Genomic DNA, 17,500 nt, shown 5'->3' with positions numbered 1-17,500 from the left:
CTATAGAAGAAATTATTTTTGCTGTTGTTGCTATTAGTAAAGTCGGCAGCTGACAGAATCGTTAACATGCCGGGTAAAATGCTTAGCGGTATGTTGTCCGTCATTGTATTCTGAGTTCAAACTCCACCAAGGTCGACTTTGCCTTCCATTCTTTCGGGGTCGATAAATTAAGTATCAGTTGAATACTGGGGTTGACGTAATTGACTATCCCCCTCCCCAAATTTCAGTCCTATAGTAGAAAGGATTATTATTATTATTACTATTATTATTATTATTATTATTATTATTATTATTATTATTATTATTATTATTATTATTATTATTATTGATGATTGATTGAGTGATTGATTGAAAGAGCAAAGCATGCTATCAAGGCGACTCTGAGGTACAAATACACGAAGCCCAGTATACCCATCATGACTACCTCTCTGATAAGGGTATACCAGGCACATGAATCGCATCCATATGTGTGCGATATGGTGATCTCATATCATTTAAACAGTGCATGGCATTGCAGGTGGGGCCCAGTTAGAATTTTCTTCTGGTTGAGTAAGCAATTCTACTCCAAAGGTCCTGAATAAGGGTTGTTTAAGGATGTTGAACGAAACACCCATATTTCCAGAGGTGAATTATTCAAACCCCAAAGAATCCATCTCAACACATGGCTATGATGCACCCCGACTACTTCTGCTCGTGATCAGAGATGCACCATTCGTCAACACTAACGGACATGCTCAACTGGTAAAGTCAAACAACTGACAAGCAAATCTGTGGTACCGAACAGAATATTGCTGTAGCTCATCTTTTATACCAAGACAAAACAATGTAATTGATAACACTTCAATCAGTTAAGATCAGAAGCATGAGAGCCACTGCCTGGTACTGCATCAGGGCATTTATTATTATTATTATTATTATTATTATATTTATTATATTATTATTATTATTATTATTATTATTATTATTATTATCTCATCATTATTATTTTATTATTGTTATGAAGACAAGGTGTATAAATTTTATTCTTAGGAAATAGGAAGGAAACATTTGTTACGTTTGGAGTATACAGTCATCTTCTGAAAAAAGAAGAGAGAGAGAGAGAAGGAGGGAAGAGAGAGATAGGAGATAGAAATGGAGAAGAAACGATGAATATATAACCGTCATGACATGCTGAAATGACCGGAAGCGACAGAGAGGATAGTTTAGGTGTGAATGTCAATGAAGACAGTTTTGAACCTTGCATATGTGTGTATGCGTGCGCGTGTGTATGTGTGTGTGTGTTTGTGTATGTATGAAGCTCTCGAGAGCGTGTATACTGTTTATGGTTTGTGGCGTGTACATATTTGTGCGTGTTTATGTGTGTGTGTGTATGTACTAGCTTAGTGTTTGCGTATGTGTGTTTGTGAAACTGTTTCGTGCGTTTTATTAGATAGGTATGTCAGGTGAAATTGAGGGATATGTGTGGGATGGGATTAGGAAGAGTGGGTGTGTTTATATTTGATTGTTAATGTATGTGCGTATATGGGGAGCATGTTGCCCTGTAATTGAAGTGTGGATGTTAGTGTTAGTGTATGTGTATACTGTATAAAAAGGCTGGTGTGTATGGTGTTTGGATATTTTGTTAAATGGTGGGGGTGTAGATAGGTGTAGTGGGGTTGTTAAAGTGAATGTTGAGAAGTTGGTGGTGAGTGAAAATGTAGGTGTGCGTAAAAGTCGATTTAAATGGAACGAGGTTACGAATTTAGACGGTAGGGGACTGAAGACTGGAGAGAAAAATTAATTTTTGCTCGCAATGAAAACTAGAATCCGGGATGGTGGTGGTGGTGACAGTGGTAGGTGCTTCTTCTGTGCTAAGCCAGTCCGGACACAGATGTCGAAGGGAATGATCAACCGAGTGGAAATGACGCGAAACCGGAATGTCATTCCTGAATTCTATATCCGTAAATATTCGGCAAAACGGTTAGCAAGGCGTCGAGCACTTTGCTCTCTGCGTGAGGAGAGGCAACAACAGCAGAGGATGCAGTAAATAAGATTAATGGACTAACACACATACACATACTCACACGTGCATACATGTATTATATATATATAAACATACATGTATATATATATGTATACATACATATATATATATACATATATATTATATACACATATATATATACATATATATATATATATATATATAATATATATATACTATATACATATATACATATATATATGTACATATATATATACATACATATATAATATAAACATACATATATATATAAATGTATACATACATAGCTATATTACACACCCACACATGCACACACATGAATGTATATGTATATATATATTATATATATATATATATATATATATATATATATATATATATGCATCAGTCTTAATATCCTGCTTAACTTTGTACCCCTACCATGGTGATGGATATATTTCCATCTGTTGCTGGCATTTCTGTGCTTTTTAGTATTGTATTCTATACGTGATGCTTTCTCAAGACGAATTAGCCATAGAATTAGCCACATTTAGTAGGATTTAGAAATTCCTATTCGTTTGTAATATATAACGAATACCATCTTACAGAATCGTCAGTGCGTGGGTCGAATTGTTCGGTGGCATTTCTTCCGGCTTTTCTTAGGCGTCGTGAAAATAAGTGCGAGTTGAATACTGGAATTGATATAATCCATCCCAAAAGTCATGGCCTGCCAAAATCTGAAGCTATTATAAAATATACTTGTGTCGTTACGATTTATGCAAATAAAGAACGCTAAATCACCACATCACCGAAACATCATGGTTAAATATACGAAGTGGTACTGCTCAGTTCCTGGCTATAAGAGTGTCGCAATAGGCCTGGTTGGTGGCCCAACTTTCAAAGTTCTTTTACAGGGCTTAGAAAAAACTGAATCGCTGCTGCAATAAGTGTGTGAATCTGAGAAGGGGATATATTGAATAAAATCATAATTATCTGATCCTTTTATATATCCTTTTACACAAAGCTAGGGAATTTTCAGTGGCTTATCTTATGTCTAGGTTTATATATGAACATTTTTCACTAACTCACGCGGTTTTTGTGCTTTTTTCTTCCCAGGTTGTTGGACGGGAACTACTTCTTCACCTCATCGACTATTTGGTAACAAATTACCGAAGAAATAGCACGGTAACCAGGATTCTACAGACGAGCGTCGTACATATCCTCCCTACAATCAATCCGGATGGCTATGCCCGAGCCACCCTGGGTGACTGTAACAGTGTCGTGGGAAGGTAAGTCCTAGTTTTACCCATCACCTAAGAATAATTAAATATTGTTTTATTTTTTAAAAATAATTACACTGTAGTATCTCTAAATATAATTACGTGTATCTTTTATCAATATACACAAGAATTGACAGGTAGCATATAAGTTAAAATTTTATCCACACTTAGACCTGGCATAATACCCAGGCAGATTACAAAGGTACACACGTAAAAGATGATAGACCAAGCCTAACCAGAAAACGGGAACGGGATAGTAACGCAATGCACCTGACTGCTGAAGTGTGACTAAGGGTAAACAAAATATAAAAAAGGAGGACACGGATGTAAACGGTGTAAAATGCAAACCAATACAGACGCACTCAAGAAACACATACACAAGCCAAACACAGAGCCTCACAGAGAACCACACAAAAATGCATACGTAGATACAGATATATAGCAGAGAAAGACAAGATTGAAGAAACAGGAATAGGCTTGATAGATGAGGGGTCACAGATAGTCACTGAAGAGGTCACAGAAGGTGTGACGAAAGAATAGTGACAAAGTGAAGATCAAATAAATGTGTTTATTGCATAATGACCCCCCCCCCCACACACACATATAATATATATATATATATATATATATATATATATGTACACACAAATTTGCAGTGTCGAAGATGTTTAATAGCCATTTAAAACACACACACACAAAAAACCCTGTTAATTCACTTCGACTTTTAAATTATTGTGTCAAAATATTTTCTTCGCTTTGAAACCGCGATTGTTCACTGACAAAACCTCGTGCTGCATGTACAATATATATATATATAATATATATATCACACACACACAGACAAATACACACACACACACACAACACGCACGCACACACACACACACACACACACACACACACACACACACCACACACACCACACATATATATATATATATATATAAAAACGCGCAAACTTTTGTCTGTCTGTCTGGGACCCTACAATCTCAGTCTACATGTACTCTCCTCAGACATATTACACCTTTTTGGAATAAGGATGATCCTGGTATTGAAAGTCTGTCCTTTGTCTGGTTCTCGAACATCCGGCATTGGGGTCAGGTGTGGATGACGATATTAGCATTTTCAACAAATTCTAACAGTTGAAAATTTAGATTTTAAAAGGCCTCTCAAAATTTGTGAACTTTCAAGCTGTTCATTCAAACTGAACCTAAAATATTGGTATGTGGTGCCAATAAATGCTTTATTATTATTAGTGTTTTTTCTTTAGTTTTGGACAGCAACCCAATTACCCTTCACGGGAAGCTAGCCCAAAAGCGTAAGGAGTGCGGCTTTTAAGCTAGTATACACACACACACACACACACACACATATATATATATAATATATATATATATATATATATAATATATATATATATATATATATAATATATATATATAGTAAGTAGGCAACAGAACAAAGGAATTTCGATTATCCGCACGTGGTGATTGTAATGTATATAAGAATTAAAAAAGGAAAATACGCACACTTACATAGTTTTAATATAAATTTTAATATATTGTATTTCTCAATACAATCAAAAAGATATTGTGCAACTGTATCCCGAGTTCCTCTTTGGTCAGCTGAAAGCTGTTTTGGCCCAAAATTGGCAGACACGTCTCATATAACAAATCTTCAGTGATAATGCGCTTACCTGACCCGTAACTGATCTGCACATACTCTGATAACTCACGGATGGCGATTCGACGATTTCCCCTCACAGCTGCACGCGCGCCTGTTATGTTTTTCTGAGATCTGCTGGTCGCGGGTCCCCCTGAGCGTTCGTCGATATCGACATTTTTTGGCCATCTTAGAAACGTTTTAACCACTCGTACACTTGTGTGCGGTTCATACACTCCTCTCCATACACTTTCTACAGCTTTGCGTAGGTCTCTGAGCAGGCATCATCATGATAACTTTTTCTGTCATAGTCAATGCGACGATCACACGCTACACACCTTCCTTCCAAGCACTGCTGTAAACAGCGGAAACGATCTAGAACGTTAAAACGAAGTGCACATGTACAACAAAGTCCAAGGCGAATCTTTGCTAAGCGGCTTTACTCTCGCTGCTTCAGCTTCGTCACTACGGCAATAGTCTGGATACTTATTTATCAGACCACATATATGTATATATAAACATGTGTGTGTGTGTGTGTTTGAATAAAAGATTTCACATCAAGAAAGTTGCAAAACAAATATATAGGCGCAGGAGTGGCTGTGTGGTAAGTAGCTTGCTAACCAACCACATAGTTCTGGGTTCAGTCCCACTGCGTGGCATCTTGGGCAAGTGTCTTATGCTATAGCCTCGGGCCGACAAAGGCCTTGTGAGTGGATTTGGTAGACGGAAACTGAAAGAAGCCCGTCGTATATATGTGTATATATATATATATATATTATATATATATATGTGTGTGTGTGTGTGTGTGTATGTGTGTGTGTGTATGTATATGTTTGCGTGTCTGTGTTTGTCCCCCTAGCATTGCTTGACAACCGATGCTGGTGTGTTTACGTCCCCGTCACTTAGCGGTTTGGCAAAAGAGACCGATAGCATAAGTACTAGGCTTACAAAGAATAAGTCCTGGGGTCGATTTGCTCGACTAAAGGCGGTGCTCCAGCATGGCCGCAGTCAAACGACTGAAACAAGTAAAAGAGTATTTGTCTATCGATCAATCGGCTCGAGGATATAGCAGGACACAATCGCCCAGTTTCCGCCAAGCAAAGCTTCTTAGCCACACATCTTCGTCTGCGGCTATGGCGGGGATGGTTATTTCAGCACTTCGGTCTTCGAGTTAGCATTGCTTCTGGTTAGCGTGCTGATATGATAATGATGTGGATGATGATGATGATGATGATTAGGAGGCAGAGGAAGAGGAAAAGGTGGTACGCGATATGTGGTAGTGTTGTTGATGCTACTGGTGACGATGGTGTTAATGATAATGTTGATGTCGATGAAGAGGATAATTGCGATGATGTCGACAGTAATGATAATGTGAATATTCTGATGATGATTATGATGATGTTGACAATGACGATGATGATGAGGATAATAATGGTCAGGAAAATGGTGAGGATGATATTGATAATGACGACGACGAGGATGATGGTGACGGCTATAATACAGATCATAAAGAAAATCAAGACAGCGATGAGAATGATGACGAATTTGCCGACGATAATGATGATGATTCTCTGTTAAATTTAAATGCTGTTGAATGTTATTTTCTCAAACTAACCTTCAACCATCTTCTTTTATATATTACTTCTCCGTTCTTTGCATCAAAATTTTATATATGTTTATTTATTAATATTTTTTTTTCTCTCTTTAGGTATAATAGACGCATGTCTGACCTGAACCGAAATTTCAATGAAAATCCTGCTTCAGCAAAAAAAATCGAACCTGAAACCCGAGCAATTATGAATTGGATTCGCTCGAATACATTTGTATTATCTGCTAGCTTTCACGGTGGAGCCGTCGTCGTTAACTACCCGTTTGACTACACGAGAGGGAGTAATTAAAATTGTTATACACAGTACATGTATATATATTTGTATTTCTAAGCACACACATACACAATATGCACAAGCATATATATAATATATATATATATATATTATATATATTATATATAATATATATCTATATATATATATACATATATTATATATATAATATATACGGTGTGTGTGTATATATGCGTAATGTATATTTATGTGCGTCTATGTGTGTGTGAAGGTATATATAAACGCGAGCGCGCTGTGTATATATACATTTATATACATATATATATATATATATATATATATATATATATATATGTATATAAATGTATATATACACAGCGCGCTCGCGTTTATATATATGTATGTATGTATGGGTGTGTGTTTGTGTGTCCTACAACTGCATAACAACAAACGTTGGATTGTTGACGTCCTCGTAAGTTAGGGGGTCCAGCAAAAGATCGTTATAGAACGTGTAATAAACTTATTAAAAAATAGGTACTAGTGTTGACTTCTTCAGCTAATCCCTTCAGTTCAGTGTCCCAGCATGACTGCTGTCCAATGACTGACACAAGTAAAAGGTAAAAGACAAAACATAGAGACGCTTCTTTTGTCTTTTACTGTCTTCATTCAATTGACTGCGGACATTCTGAGACTGCATTAAAGGGTTTAGTCGGCTCCATCGAGTACTTGTACCTATTTTACGAACTCATTTTGCCTACCCTACAAGGTACGGGGAAGTAAACAAACGAAAACCAGTTGTCAAGCAGTTGTGAGTGATAAACGCGTGCGCGTTGAATTCGTTGGCTAGTTGGTACTAAGTCTAACAGGTACAACACTCGACCAGTTAAAAGGGTCAGCATAGTAAAAGGCACAAAAAGTTTTGGGTAGTAATGCTACCGAAGGCTTTCTGGGTAACTAAATTTTACAAATCTTTTGTACTTTTTATAGTAATACTACAACTACTATTAATGATAATCCATTCTACTATTGGAAGGCGGCGAGCTGGCAGAAACGTTAGCACGACTGGCGAAATGCTTAGCGGTAATTCGTCTGTCATTACGTTCTGAGTTTAAATTCCTCCAAGGTCGACTTTGCCTTTCATCCTTTCGGGGTCGATAAATAAAGTACCAGTTTCGCACTGGGGTCGATGTAATCGACTTAATCCGTTTGTCTATGTTTAGACCCTTGTGGGCAATAAAGAAATATATAGACACAAGGCCTGAAATTTTGTGGGAGGTGGCTCGTCGATCAGATCGGAACCAGTACGTAATTGATATTTAATTTATCGACCCCGAAAGAAAATATGACAAAGCATTTAAACAGGCGTGCTAACAATTCTGCCTGCCAGCCGCCTTAACTGACAAGGCTGCTAACTAACTAACTGACTGACTAACTGACTGACTGGCTGACTGACTAGCTGACTGGCTGACTGATATTCCTTTCTACTTTAGGCACAAGATCTGAAATTTTGTGGGAAGGGAGTTAGTTGATTACATTGACTCCAGTGCTTGACGAGTACTTTTTTCATGAAAGGCAAAGTCAACTAAGAACGTAAAGACGGACGACACGTTGCAAACCATTTTCTCCGGTGTTCTAACGATTGTGTAGTTTCACTAATAATTATAATAATAACATTAATGATAATAATAATAGAATAATAATAATAATAATAATAATAATAATAATAATAATAATAATAATTTATTATTTATTATAAATTATTATTATTATTATTATTGAGTGAGAGAGAAGCGCATGTCATCAAAGTGACACTGAGGCACAAAGATACGTAGATCGGTATACCCATCATAACTATCCGTCTGATAAAGTTACACCAGGCACATGCATCACACGATATGTGCGCGACAGGGTGATCTCATATCAAGATAAACAGCACATGACCTTATAGGTGGGGCCCAGTTAGAATTTTCTTCAAGTCGAGTAGCACATTCCGCTCAAAAGGTCCCTGAATGAGGGTTGTTTAAGGATGTTGAACAAAACACCCATGTTTCTATGTTTCAAACTCCAAAGAATTCCTCTCAACACACGGCTATGTTGCTCCCCCACTACTTCTGCTTGTGATCAGAGATGCACATATCGTCAGCCACTAACAGACATGCTCAACTGGTTAAGGTCAAACAATGATGAGCAAATTTGTTGTATTGATCAGAATATTTGCTAAAGTCCATCTTTTATACCAAGACAAAACAATGTACATGATAACACTTCCAATCAGTTAAGATCAGGAGCCATGAAAGCCAGTGCCCAGTACCACATTATTATTATTATTATTATTATTATTATTATATTATTATTATTATTATTATTATTATTATTATTTTGATTCAAATTTTTCCAATTTTCCTTTCTTCCCTTGAGATATCTATGACACGTCTCACCTCCTTCGCGCAACTTAGAGATGCGACTCTTTCCTCGCCACGTGTCGTTCCGAGTATTGCTGCCGGCTGCGTTCTTCCTATGAAGTTTGGTATTTGTAGCTTTTCATGCCAAAATATTGCTTTCTTTGAGATGGTCCCTAGTGTGCCATAATAATAATAATAATAATAATAATAATAATAATACTAATATAATAATAATAATAATAATAATAATAACAATAACAATAACAATAATAATAATATAATAATAATAATAATATAATAATAATAATAATAATTATTATTATTATTATTATTATTTTATAAAATCCGCAAAAAATAAGCTACCCAGGGTTTCCTGGTCGAACTATTATTTATTTTGCCATTTATCAAGCTGGTAAAACAACAAAGTTGTTTAATAACTGCGTTCGATGTAATCGAGATTTGAATTAGGACGTGTATTTATAAAATCAAGACTGGGTAATTGAGTACACAGGAAATACAAGAAATATAGAACGAGAATCAAAAGTTACATAAACCAATGCTTGAATTGGTTATAATTTTCCTGGTGGTTATCTTCAATTTTCACTAAGATGAATCTTGTAAAATGCGGAAATGAATAAAATAAAAGAAAATTCGCTCAAGGTATTTATACAAACACTGGAGGTTCTTAAGTCTTTTAATCCACACGGTTTTTATGTAGCCAAAAGGAACAGCTTTTTTGATATGTTAATATAGAGCTTGGTCTTAGAAATGATTTTTCCATTTGATTAATTCTGAGAGGATTGTTGTATGACTTTTCTCGGATTATCTAAAAGTAAAACTTTCTTGCTGTATCAGGATTTAGAATTTCCAGCTGCGAACAACATATATCGTTTGAACCCGGTTCGGCCGGCTTCATAATTAGCCTATATCCGTGATCATTTAAAACTTGATAACATCGAAAACAGTTTTAAGCCGTCTTATCTTTACTAGCTTGATAAATGATGAAATGAATTAACATATCGGCCAAGAAACCATGGCTAGCTGTATTTCCCCAGTCTTCTTGTGGCTTATTACACGCATGGTGAGCTGGCAGACACGTTAGCGCCCCGGGAGAAATGCTTAACCTTATTTCGCCTGCCGCTACGTTCTGAGTTCAAATTCCGTCGGGGTCGACTTTGACTTTCATCCTTTCGGGGTCGATTAAATAAGTACCAGTTATCCACTGGGGTCGATGTAATCGACTTAATCCGTGTATTCGTCCTTGTTTGTCCCCTCTGTGTTTAGCCCATTGTGGGTAGTAAAGAAATAGGTTTATTACATGCATGTGCGCGCGCACACACACACACACCACACACACATGACCGACTTTAAAGTTTTCGTTTAGCAGATCAACCTACAAGGATTTTGGTTGCCTTGAGGCTGTAAAAGATATTTGCCCTCAGTACTATGCAGTGGGACTGAATCCAAAACTATATGGTTGGAAAGCAAAATTCTTAAGATCTATAATAAATTTAGGTTACGAAATAGAAAGCGCTATGTATACCTCATACGTAACAAACGTAGATTAAACATTAGAGACTCTGGTTTGTCTTCCATGTAAAACCCGTTAATGATGTATAGTGTTAAAGAACACAATAAATTTAAACCGGTTACCTGAATTACATATAGAGTGTATATGAACTATTTGCTGATTTGCAAGTGCGTTGCACAGGTAGGATAGTTCAGAGACTACTTGTATCTAGCTCAGACTAAGGATTCTGATTTTGCTTCAGAGGTGAGGTGAGTGCGATGCATTGAAAAGCTGCACTAAGGTCAAACGGTACATCGTCGGTCGCATCATCACTTCTGGGAGATTTCGTTTCGCCTAACTGAAATATATCGTTTTCTTTCTTTTTATCACTATTTCTGGTGTTTAAACAACACAAGCATGTTAAGAACATGATGTTAGTTTATATTATTAAGCTGCTTCTATTCAATAATTTGAATAAACAGATTCAAACTCACATGTATGCGAAGCAGAATGGAGCCCACCCACCAAAAACCACTCACAAGAGATTGGTTGTCCCGGGACTTATGAAGTCAGTTGTCCAAGGTACTACACAGGACAACTGAAACAAAAGGCATGTGTTTGAGGAGTAAATTTCTTAGCACACAGCACGTAACATCTTATGCCACGATTTCGTCTCTTCCACTATATTTCTCTCGTTCTCTATGCATGTATGTATGCATGTATGTATGTATGTATGATGTATGTATGTATGTATGTATGTATGTATGTATGTATGTATGTATGTATGTATCTATCTATCTATCTATCTATCTATCTATCTATATATATATATATATATATATATATATATATTATATATATATATATACGTATAAATTGAGGATATAATCATTAAAAAATTAGATCATGGCTAGCGTATAAAGACCACCGAAGTTTTGTCAGTGAACAGGTCGCGGTCTCAGAGCGCGAAAAATATTTTGACAAATTAAATTTAAATGTTGAATTGAATCTAACGGTTTTGTGTGCTTTTTAAAGGGCTTCCACTCTGCAATAATTTTTAAGTATATACGCCAATACGCTAGAAGTAGATCTCAAATGTCTATAAACCACTCTACATTTGTTCTCTTTTTAACATAAGGGTGAATGCAAGGGAATGGACAAGAAGATTTATAATAGAATTTATACACACACACACACACACACACATATATATATATATATATACTCTAATGCCTTTTCTTTTATATATTTCTAGATATGGATAAGATGGCCTACTCAAAATCTCCGGATGACGATGTGTTTGTGTATTTGGCACTAAATTATTCTAGAAGTCATCACGACATGCACCATTCTATAAATTGTTCAGCTAATGAATATTTTAAAGATGGGATTACAAATGGTGCAGCATGGTACCCTCTCAAAGGTAAGTTTGTGTTTCAAGATTTCTTCTTTTATCTTCTTTCTTTTTTTACTTGTTTCAATCATTATATTGTGGCCAGGCTGGGGCACCGCCTTGAATTTTTAGTCGAATCAATCGACCCTAGTAATTATTTATTTTTTAGGCTTGGTACTTATTCTACCGGTTAATTTTGCCTAACCGCTAAGTTACGTGGATGCAAACACACCAACATCGTTTGTTAAGCGGTGGTAGTGGGACATACACAAACACAAAGACAGACAGACAGACGGGGGTCACACACACACACACACACACACACACACACACACACGTATATTGTGTTGGCAAGAAAGTTATTGCGTAATATTTTTTCATACAAATAAAGAACTTTAATCAATTATAAATTTTCCATTTTCTTTGATTTCCTTTTGCCATCTTTCTGACATGATTCCGCGCTCATATAACTTCTGGTCCTCATCAGCCAAAAACTGAAGCAAGTGCAATTTCAGGTCATTGCCATTCTAAGCATTTTGCAAACTTCGAAGTAAATGGTAATCTGATATCGTAAGGTCAGGGCTACATGGTGGATGTGACATCACCACCCAACCAAGCACCAATAATTTTTTACGAGTTAACAAAGGCGTGTGTGATCTAGCGTTGACATGGTGGAACACAATTCCTTTACGATTTGCCAATTCTAGCCCTTTTTCTTTTATTGATTCCTCCAGTTTCATCAGTTGTTGATAGTAAACATCTGAATTGATCGTTTGGATCCTTGGAAGCGGCTCACAATACACAACACTTTTGTAATCCCACCAAATTCACAGCATGACCTTTTATGATGCAATTCAACTTCCGATATGGTTTGTGTTTGTTCATTATGCTTGCACCATGATCGTTTTCGATTGATGTTATTGTAGACAATCCATTTTTTATCACCAGTTTCAAGAAAAGATAAATTTCTTTCCGTTTGAGATCCATATCGCAAATATTGATTCATTGTATTAAGTGAATCTGTTTCAATTTATGTGGAGGCCAAATATCGAGCATCAATTTATGCGGAGCCCAAATAACAAGCCCAAGATATTTTGAGCGATTTTCATACAGTTAACTTCTCTGCAATCTCTCGCACCGTTATAAGACAATCAAATTCAATTATGGCTTTGCTTCGGTCATATTCAACTTCAGTGGGTCGACCAGAATGTTGGTTATCTTTGAGAGAGAAAATTCCAGAACGGAATTTTAAAACTATTTCGGACATGTTTGTTCTGTTAAGCAATCAACACCATAAACTTCACATATCGCTTTGTGAGCCTCAGCACGTTTCATGACTTTAAGAAAATAAAACAGCAAATTATTGCGAAAATGTTCATTTTTGCACTCCATGTTAAAATTAGTTTTAACTAACAGCTGTAAACAAAATTACGCACAATTTACTTCTAAAATAAGCTAAAAGTAACGGTTATCAAACGTCTAAAGGAAAATATAACATTGACAAGGGCCATTCAAAAGAATCGTAACTCTATTTGCGAGAAACGAAATTACTTTCTTGCCAACCCAATATACATATATGAAAGATGGCCGCTATAATGCAGTTGAAACATTGTAGTGCAGAAGTAGGAAACTGAGATGCGAAATGAGAAAATCTAACAATGTAGAAAATTTGTAAATGGCAGAATTTATGAAAAGACACATTTCTTTGACTGTATTCTACTGAAGATAGTTCTTTGCCCAAAATATAAAGGTTTATCCACCTCGATAAAGCTTTCCTTATTTCTCATTTCATCCAACTTATACACACACACACACACACACACACAAAACACACACACATATACACATACACACATATATATATTTAAGAATTCTGCACGTGCCTGTATGTACGTGCATGTGAAGAAAGTGGGAGAGATAGATACAAAGAATGGCGGGCGGGGGGAAATGTTATTCAATTAAAATGCTTGCTCTATATTGTAGTTGTGAGCAGCGGTATAACTTGTTTATCAAACTTAATTAACGCCAGAAGCCAGACTAGTTTCTACTAAGTCTATTTATTAACTCTAAATGGCATTCAATTTCCAATTTACTTTAAACGCTGAGCGCCGAGCTCCTAATATATTTTCTACTTATATGTGTGATGCATTTCCTATAAATATAGGTCTCTATTGCTTTATTGCCAAATCATAATTTGTATTATACCATTATCTATAGGTAGTGATACAAAGATATATATATATATATATATATATATATATATATATAGAAAGACATATAGATGTGGTTGTGTAGGGGTGTGTGTACATATGTCCGTGTATATACACTTGTCCGAGTGCATATATGCATGTACGCAAACATGTACGTGTGGGTGGTTCAGGAACGGTGTTAGTTTGTTTATGTTCCCTAAGATTTCGACAAAAAAGCTCATGAATTAAGTACACAGATAGACAAACTGATAGATTGGTAGATAGCTAGATAGATAGATGGATGGATGGATGGATGGATGGATAGATAGACAGACAGAATGACAGACAGACAGACAGACAGACAGACAGACAGACAGATAGATAGATAGATAGATAGATAGATAGATAGATAGATAGATAGATAGATAGAAGATAGATAGATATGTTTCTTTATTAGCCACACAGGGCTGCACACAGATAGAACAAATTACAAGGTAGAGCTTTTCTTTTGAAGGTTAAAGGAAAAAAAAATGAGGGGGGGAGTTTCGATCAAAAGGGATCGTAAAAGGAGAGAAAGAGGACAAAAAAAGGGGGAGAGGAAAAAAATGATCAGTAGGGATCGTTATCACAGAAATGTCAATATGAAGTGTAAAGGGGAGGACAGGTGAGGTTTACCCGTGGAAAGAAAAGCCTACGGAAAAGACCACGGTAACCTCGGTCAATGAAGTCACATGTTATACTTCTTTTTTTTTTTTCTTTTGCAAATAAGCAACTCTCTGTATTAATTTTTATGGTTCATAGAATCATAGTCAAGGTGGCTTCGTCATTCATACGTGCCATCCTTGCTACATTCACCCATCGTTTTTTAAAACATTCACTAGACAAAACTTGCCTCTCTACTCTCACTTCCTCCTCAAGTGATACTTGAAGAAGTTGATGAGAGATTGACCAGAGAGGAAAGTGTTTGTCTCTAATCCTTTCAGGCGCGTCCACCAGATACATTCTTTCGCCATAGCCACAAGTATGATAAAAATAGCTCTTCCTTCCCGTTTGAAGGAAGGAGGCGTGACGATATTAACGATAGACTCGGCTGATAAACCGACACGTCCCACACGTGACAGCAGTCGTTCGACATAAGCCCACAGGTGGGAAATTGCTGGACACTGCACGATTGCGTGTAGAGCGGTTTCGTCGCTCTGCCCGCATCTCGGGCAGGTCGGCCCCGTGTTTCTCGAGCCATGCCTATAGAGCTTATCCCGAACGGGTAGCGCTTCTCGGTAGCACTGCCAGGCCAGGCATCTCTGGAAGTTGTCCATAGGTCCCGGGCCGAAAGTCGTTTGAAACAGGCGGGTCAGGTATTCCTCGATAGATAGATAGATAGATAGATAGATAGATAGATAGATAGATAGATAGATGTGTGTTTGTGACTTTGCGTCTGTTTTTGTCCTCTACCACTGATTCACCGTCAGTGTTGGCGTGTTAATGCGGTTCTACAAAAGAGACCGATTCAATAAGTACTAGGCTTAAAAAACAAGTGCTTAGGTCCATTAATTTGACTATAAAATCCTTGAAGTGGTTACCTTGCATGTCCACGGTCTAGTATAAGATAAATGATATGATAGACTTTGACTTTAGGCCGATATTGCGCCGCCGTACTCATAAGACCAGAGATTTTATCTATGGATACCTTTGATTACAATTTTATTCTGGTGAGGCACTATAGTCAATTGATGTTTAAAAACTAGTTTTATAGAATCTTCTTTCAAAATACCAATTTTTTTCACACATTAACTTGTGTAGGTTGGACTACGTAAAATATCAGAGAAAGAAACTCAGCTGTTTTTTGCAATATATACCAATACATACATCTAAAGCAAAATTGTTTCAGCGGCTCTTAAAACACCATTGTGGATCCCTAATTTACTCTTTTTTTTATGGACACCCAAACATGCTATACGGACCTTCAGGGATCATACGCATCCATGTTGAGAACCTCTGCTTAGAAGGCACCGCTCTCCTTCGCAGGGTTTACATCCTTGGTATTGTTAGAAATCATTTAGAGCTGATGTACAGGAATAACGTGAAACTAGACGACTTATCCCAAGAACACAAGGCAGCGCCCTGTCCGTGAATAGGGACCACAATCAGGATCATCAGGTCAACATAATAAGCAGAAACCTAAGTATCTTTACTAGGCAGATAGATAAATAGATAAGACTGATAAGATAGTAACATAGATAAATAGACAGATTGATAGATAGATAGACAAGTATATAGGTAGAATAGGTATGTAGGCAGGTAGGTACGTACGTACGTACGTAGGCCGGCAGGTATGTTGGTAGGTAGGTAGGTAGGTAGGTAGGTAGGTAGGTAGGTTGGTAGGTAGATTGATAGATATGTAGATAAATATATATATAAATATATATATAAATATATATATATATATATATATATATATATATATATATAAATAGATAAATATGTAGGTAGATAGATATGTAGGTAGATAGAAAGATACATAGTAGACAGGTATGTAGTTAAATAGATAGATAGACAGACAGAAGACAGACAGACAGATAGATAGATAGATAGATAGATAGACAGACAGACAGACAGACAGACAGGCAGCCAGCCAGACAGACAGACAGACAGACAGACAGACAGACAGACAGACAGACAGACAGACAGATAGATAGATAGATAGATAGATAGATAGATAGATAGATAGATAGATAGATAGATAGATAGATAGATAGACAGACAGACAGAGTGGTAGGTAGGAAGATAGATAAATACACGAATAGAGTAGTACACAGAAATGTAGACATGTTAGCTTAGTTTCTTTTTAACGTATGTCTTCGGTCCAAGGAGGCATTAGACCATAACTTTATCGAATTTGCATAGCGTATAAGTGACTGAGACTGCCAACTCTACTCTGGACCGGGCGCTGGTTTCTCGCATGCAAACCTTCTCAGCTGCTGCTGGAACAGCGTAGGGGACTGGAATAGTGTGAAATGAAAAGTTTTGCTCCAGAACGCAAGACACTGACCAATCCGGGGATCGGAACCATGGTATTACGATAAGGTGTGCAACAGTCTAACCACTTAGCCATGCAACTTCACAGAATTAAAGAAGTATATATGTTTGTCTTTGCTGAAATATAGTTTGATGTATATCGGGACGGTCATTCTGCCAATAATAAGCACACGTACTAGTTGTATTTCACTTCTCAATTA

At 36.6% G+C, this 17,500-nt stretch overlaps 1 protein-coding gene across 2 annotated transcripts in view; it reads left to right on the top strand.

Moving 5' to 3' along the window:
* Positions 1-3,019: 3,019 nt before the first annotated feature.
* The window catches only part of LOC115222654 (carboxypeptidase M-like), a 75,832-nt gene continuing 61,351 nt past the window's right edge, over positions 3,020-17,500 (top strand). For both annotated transcript variants that reach the window (XM_036511581.1, XM_036511582.1), the window contains exons 1-3: positions 3,020-3,273; positions 6,635-6,816; positions 11,938-12,105. In XM_036511581.1, the coding sequence (XP_036367474.1) occupies positions 3,035-3,273; positions 6,635-6,816; positions 11,938-12,105 (589 nt within the window). In that variant the 5' untranslated portion in view covers positions 3,020-3,034. The remainder of the gene's footprint in view (positions 3,274-6,634; positions 6,817-11,937; positions 12,106-17,500) is intronic.

Source organism: Octopus sinensis, linkage group LG20, assembly GCF_006345805.1.
Source record: "Octopus sinensis linkage group LG20, ASM634580v1, whole genome shotgun sequence".
Taxonomy (NCBI): domain Eukaryota; kingdom Metazoa; phylum Mollusca; class Cephalopoda; order Octopoda; family Octopodidae; genus Octopus; species Octopus sinensis.
Note: the sequence above shows the minus strand (reverse complement) of the source record. Positions and strands in the feature narration are given on the sequence as shown.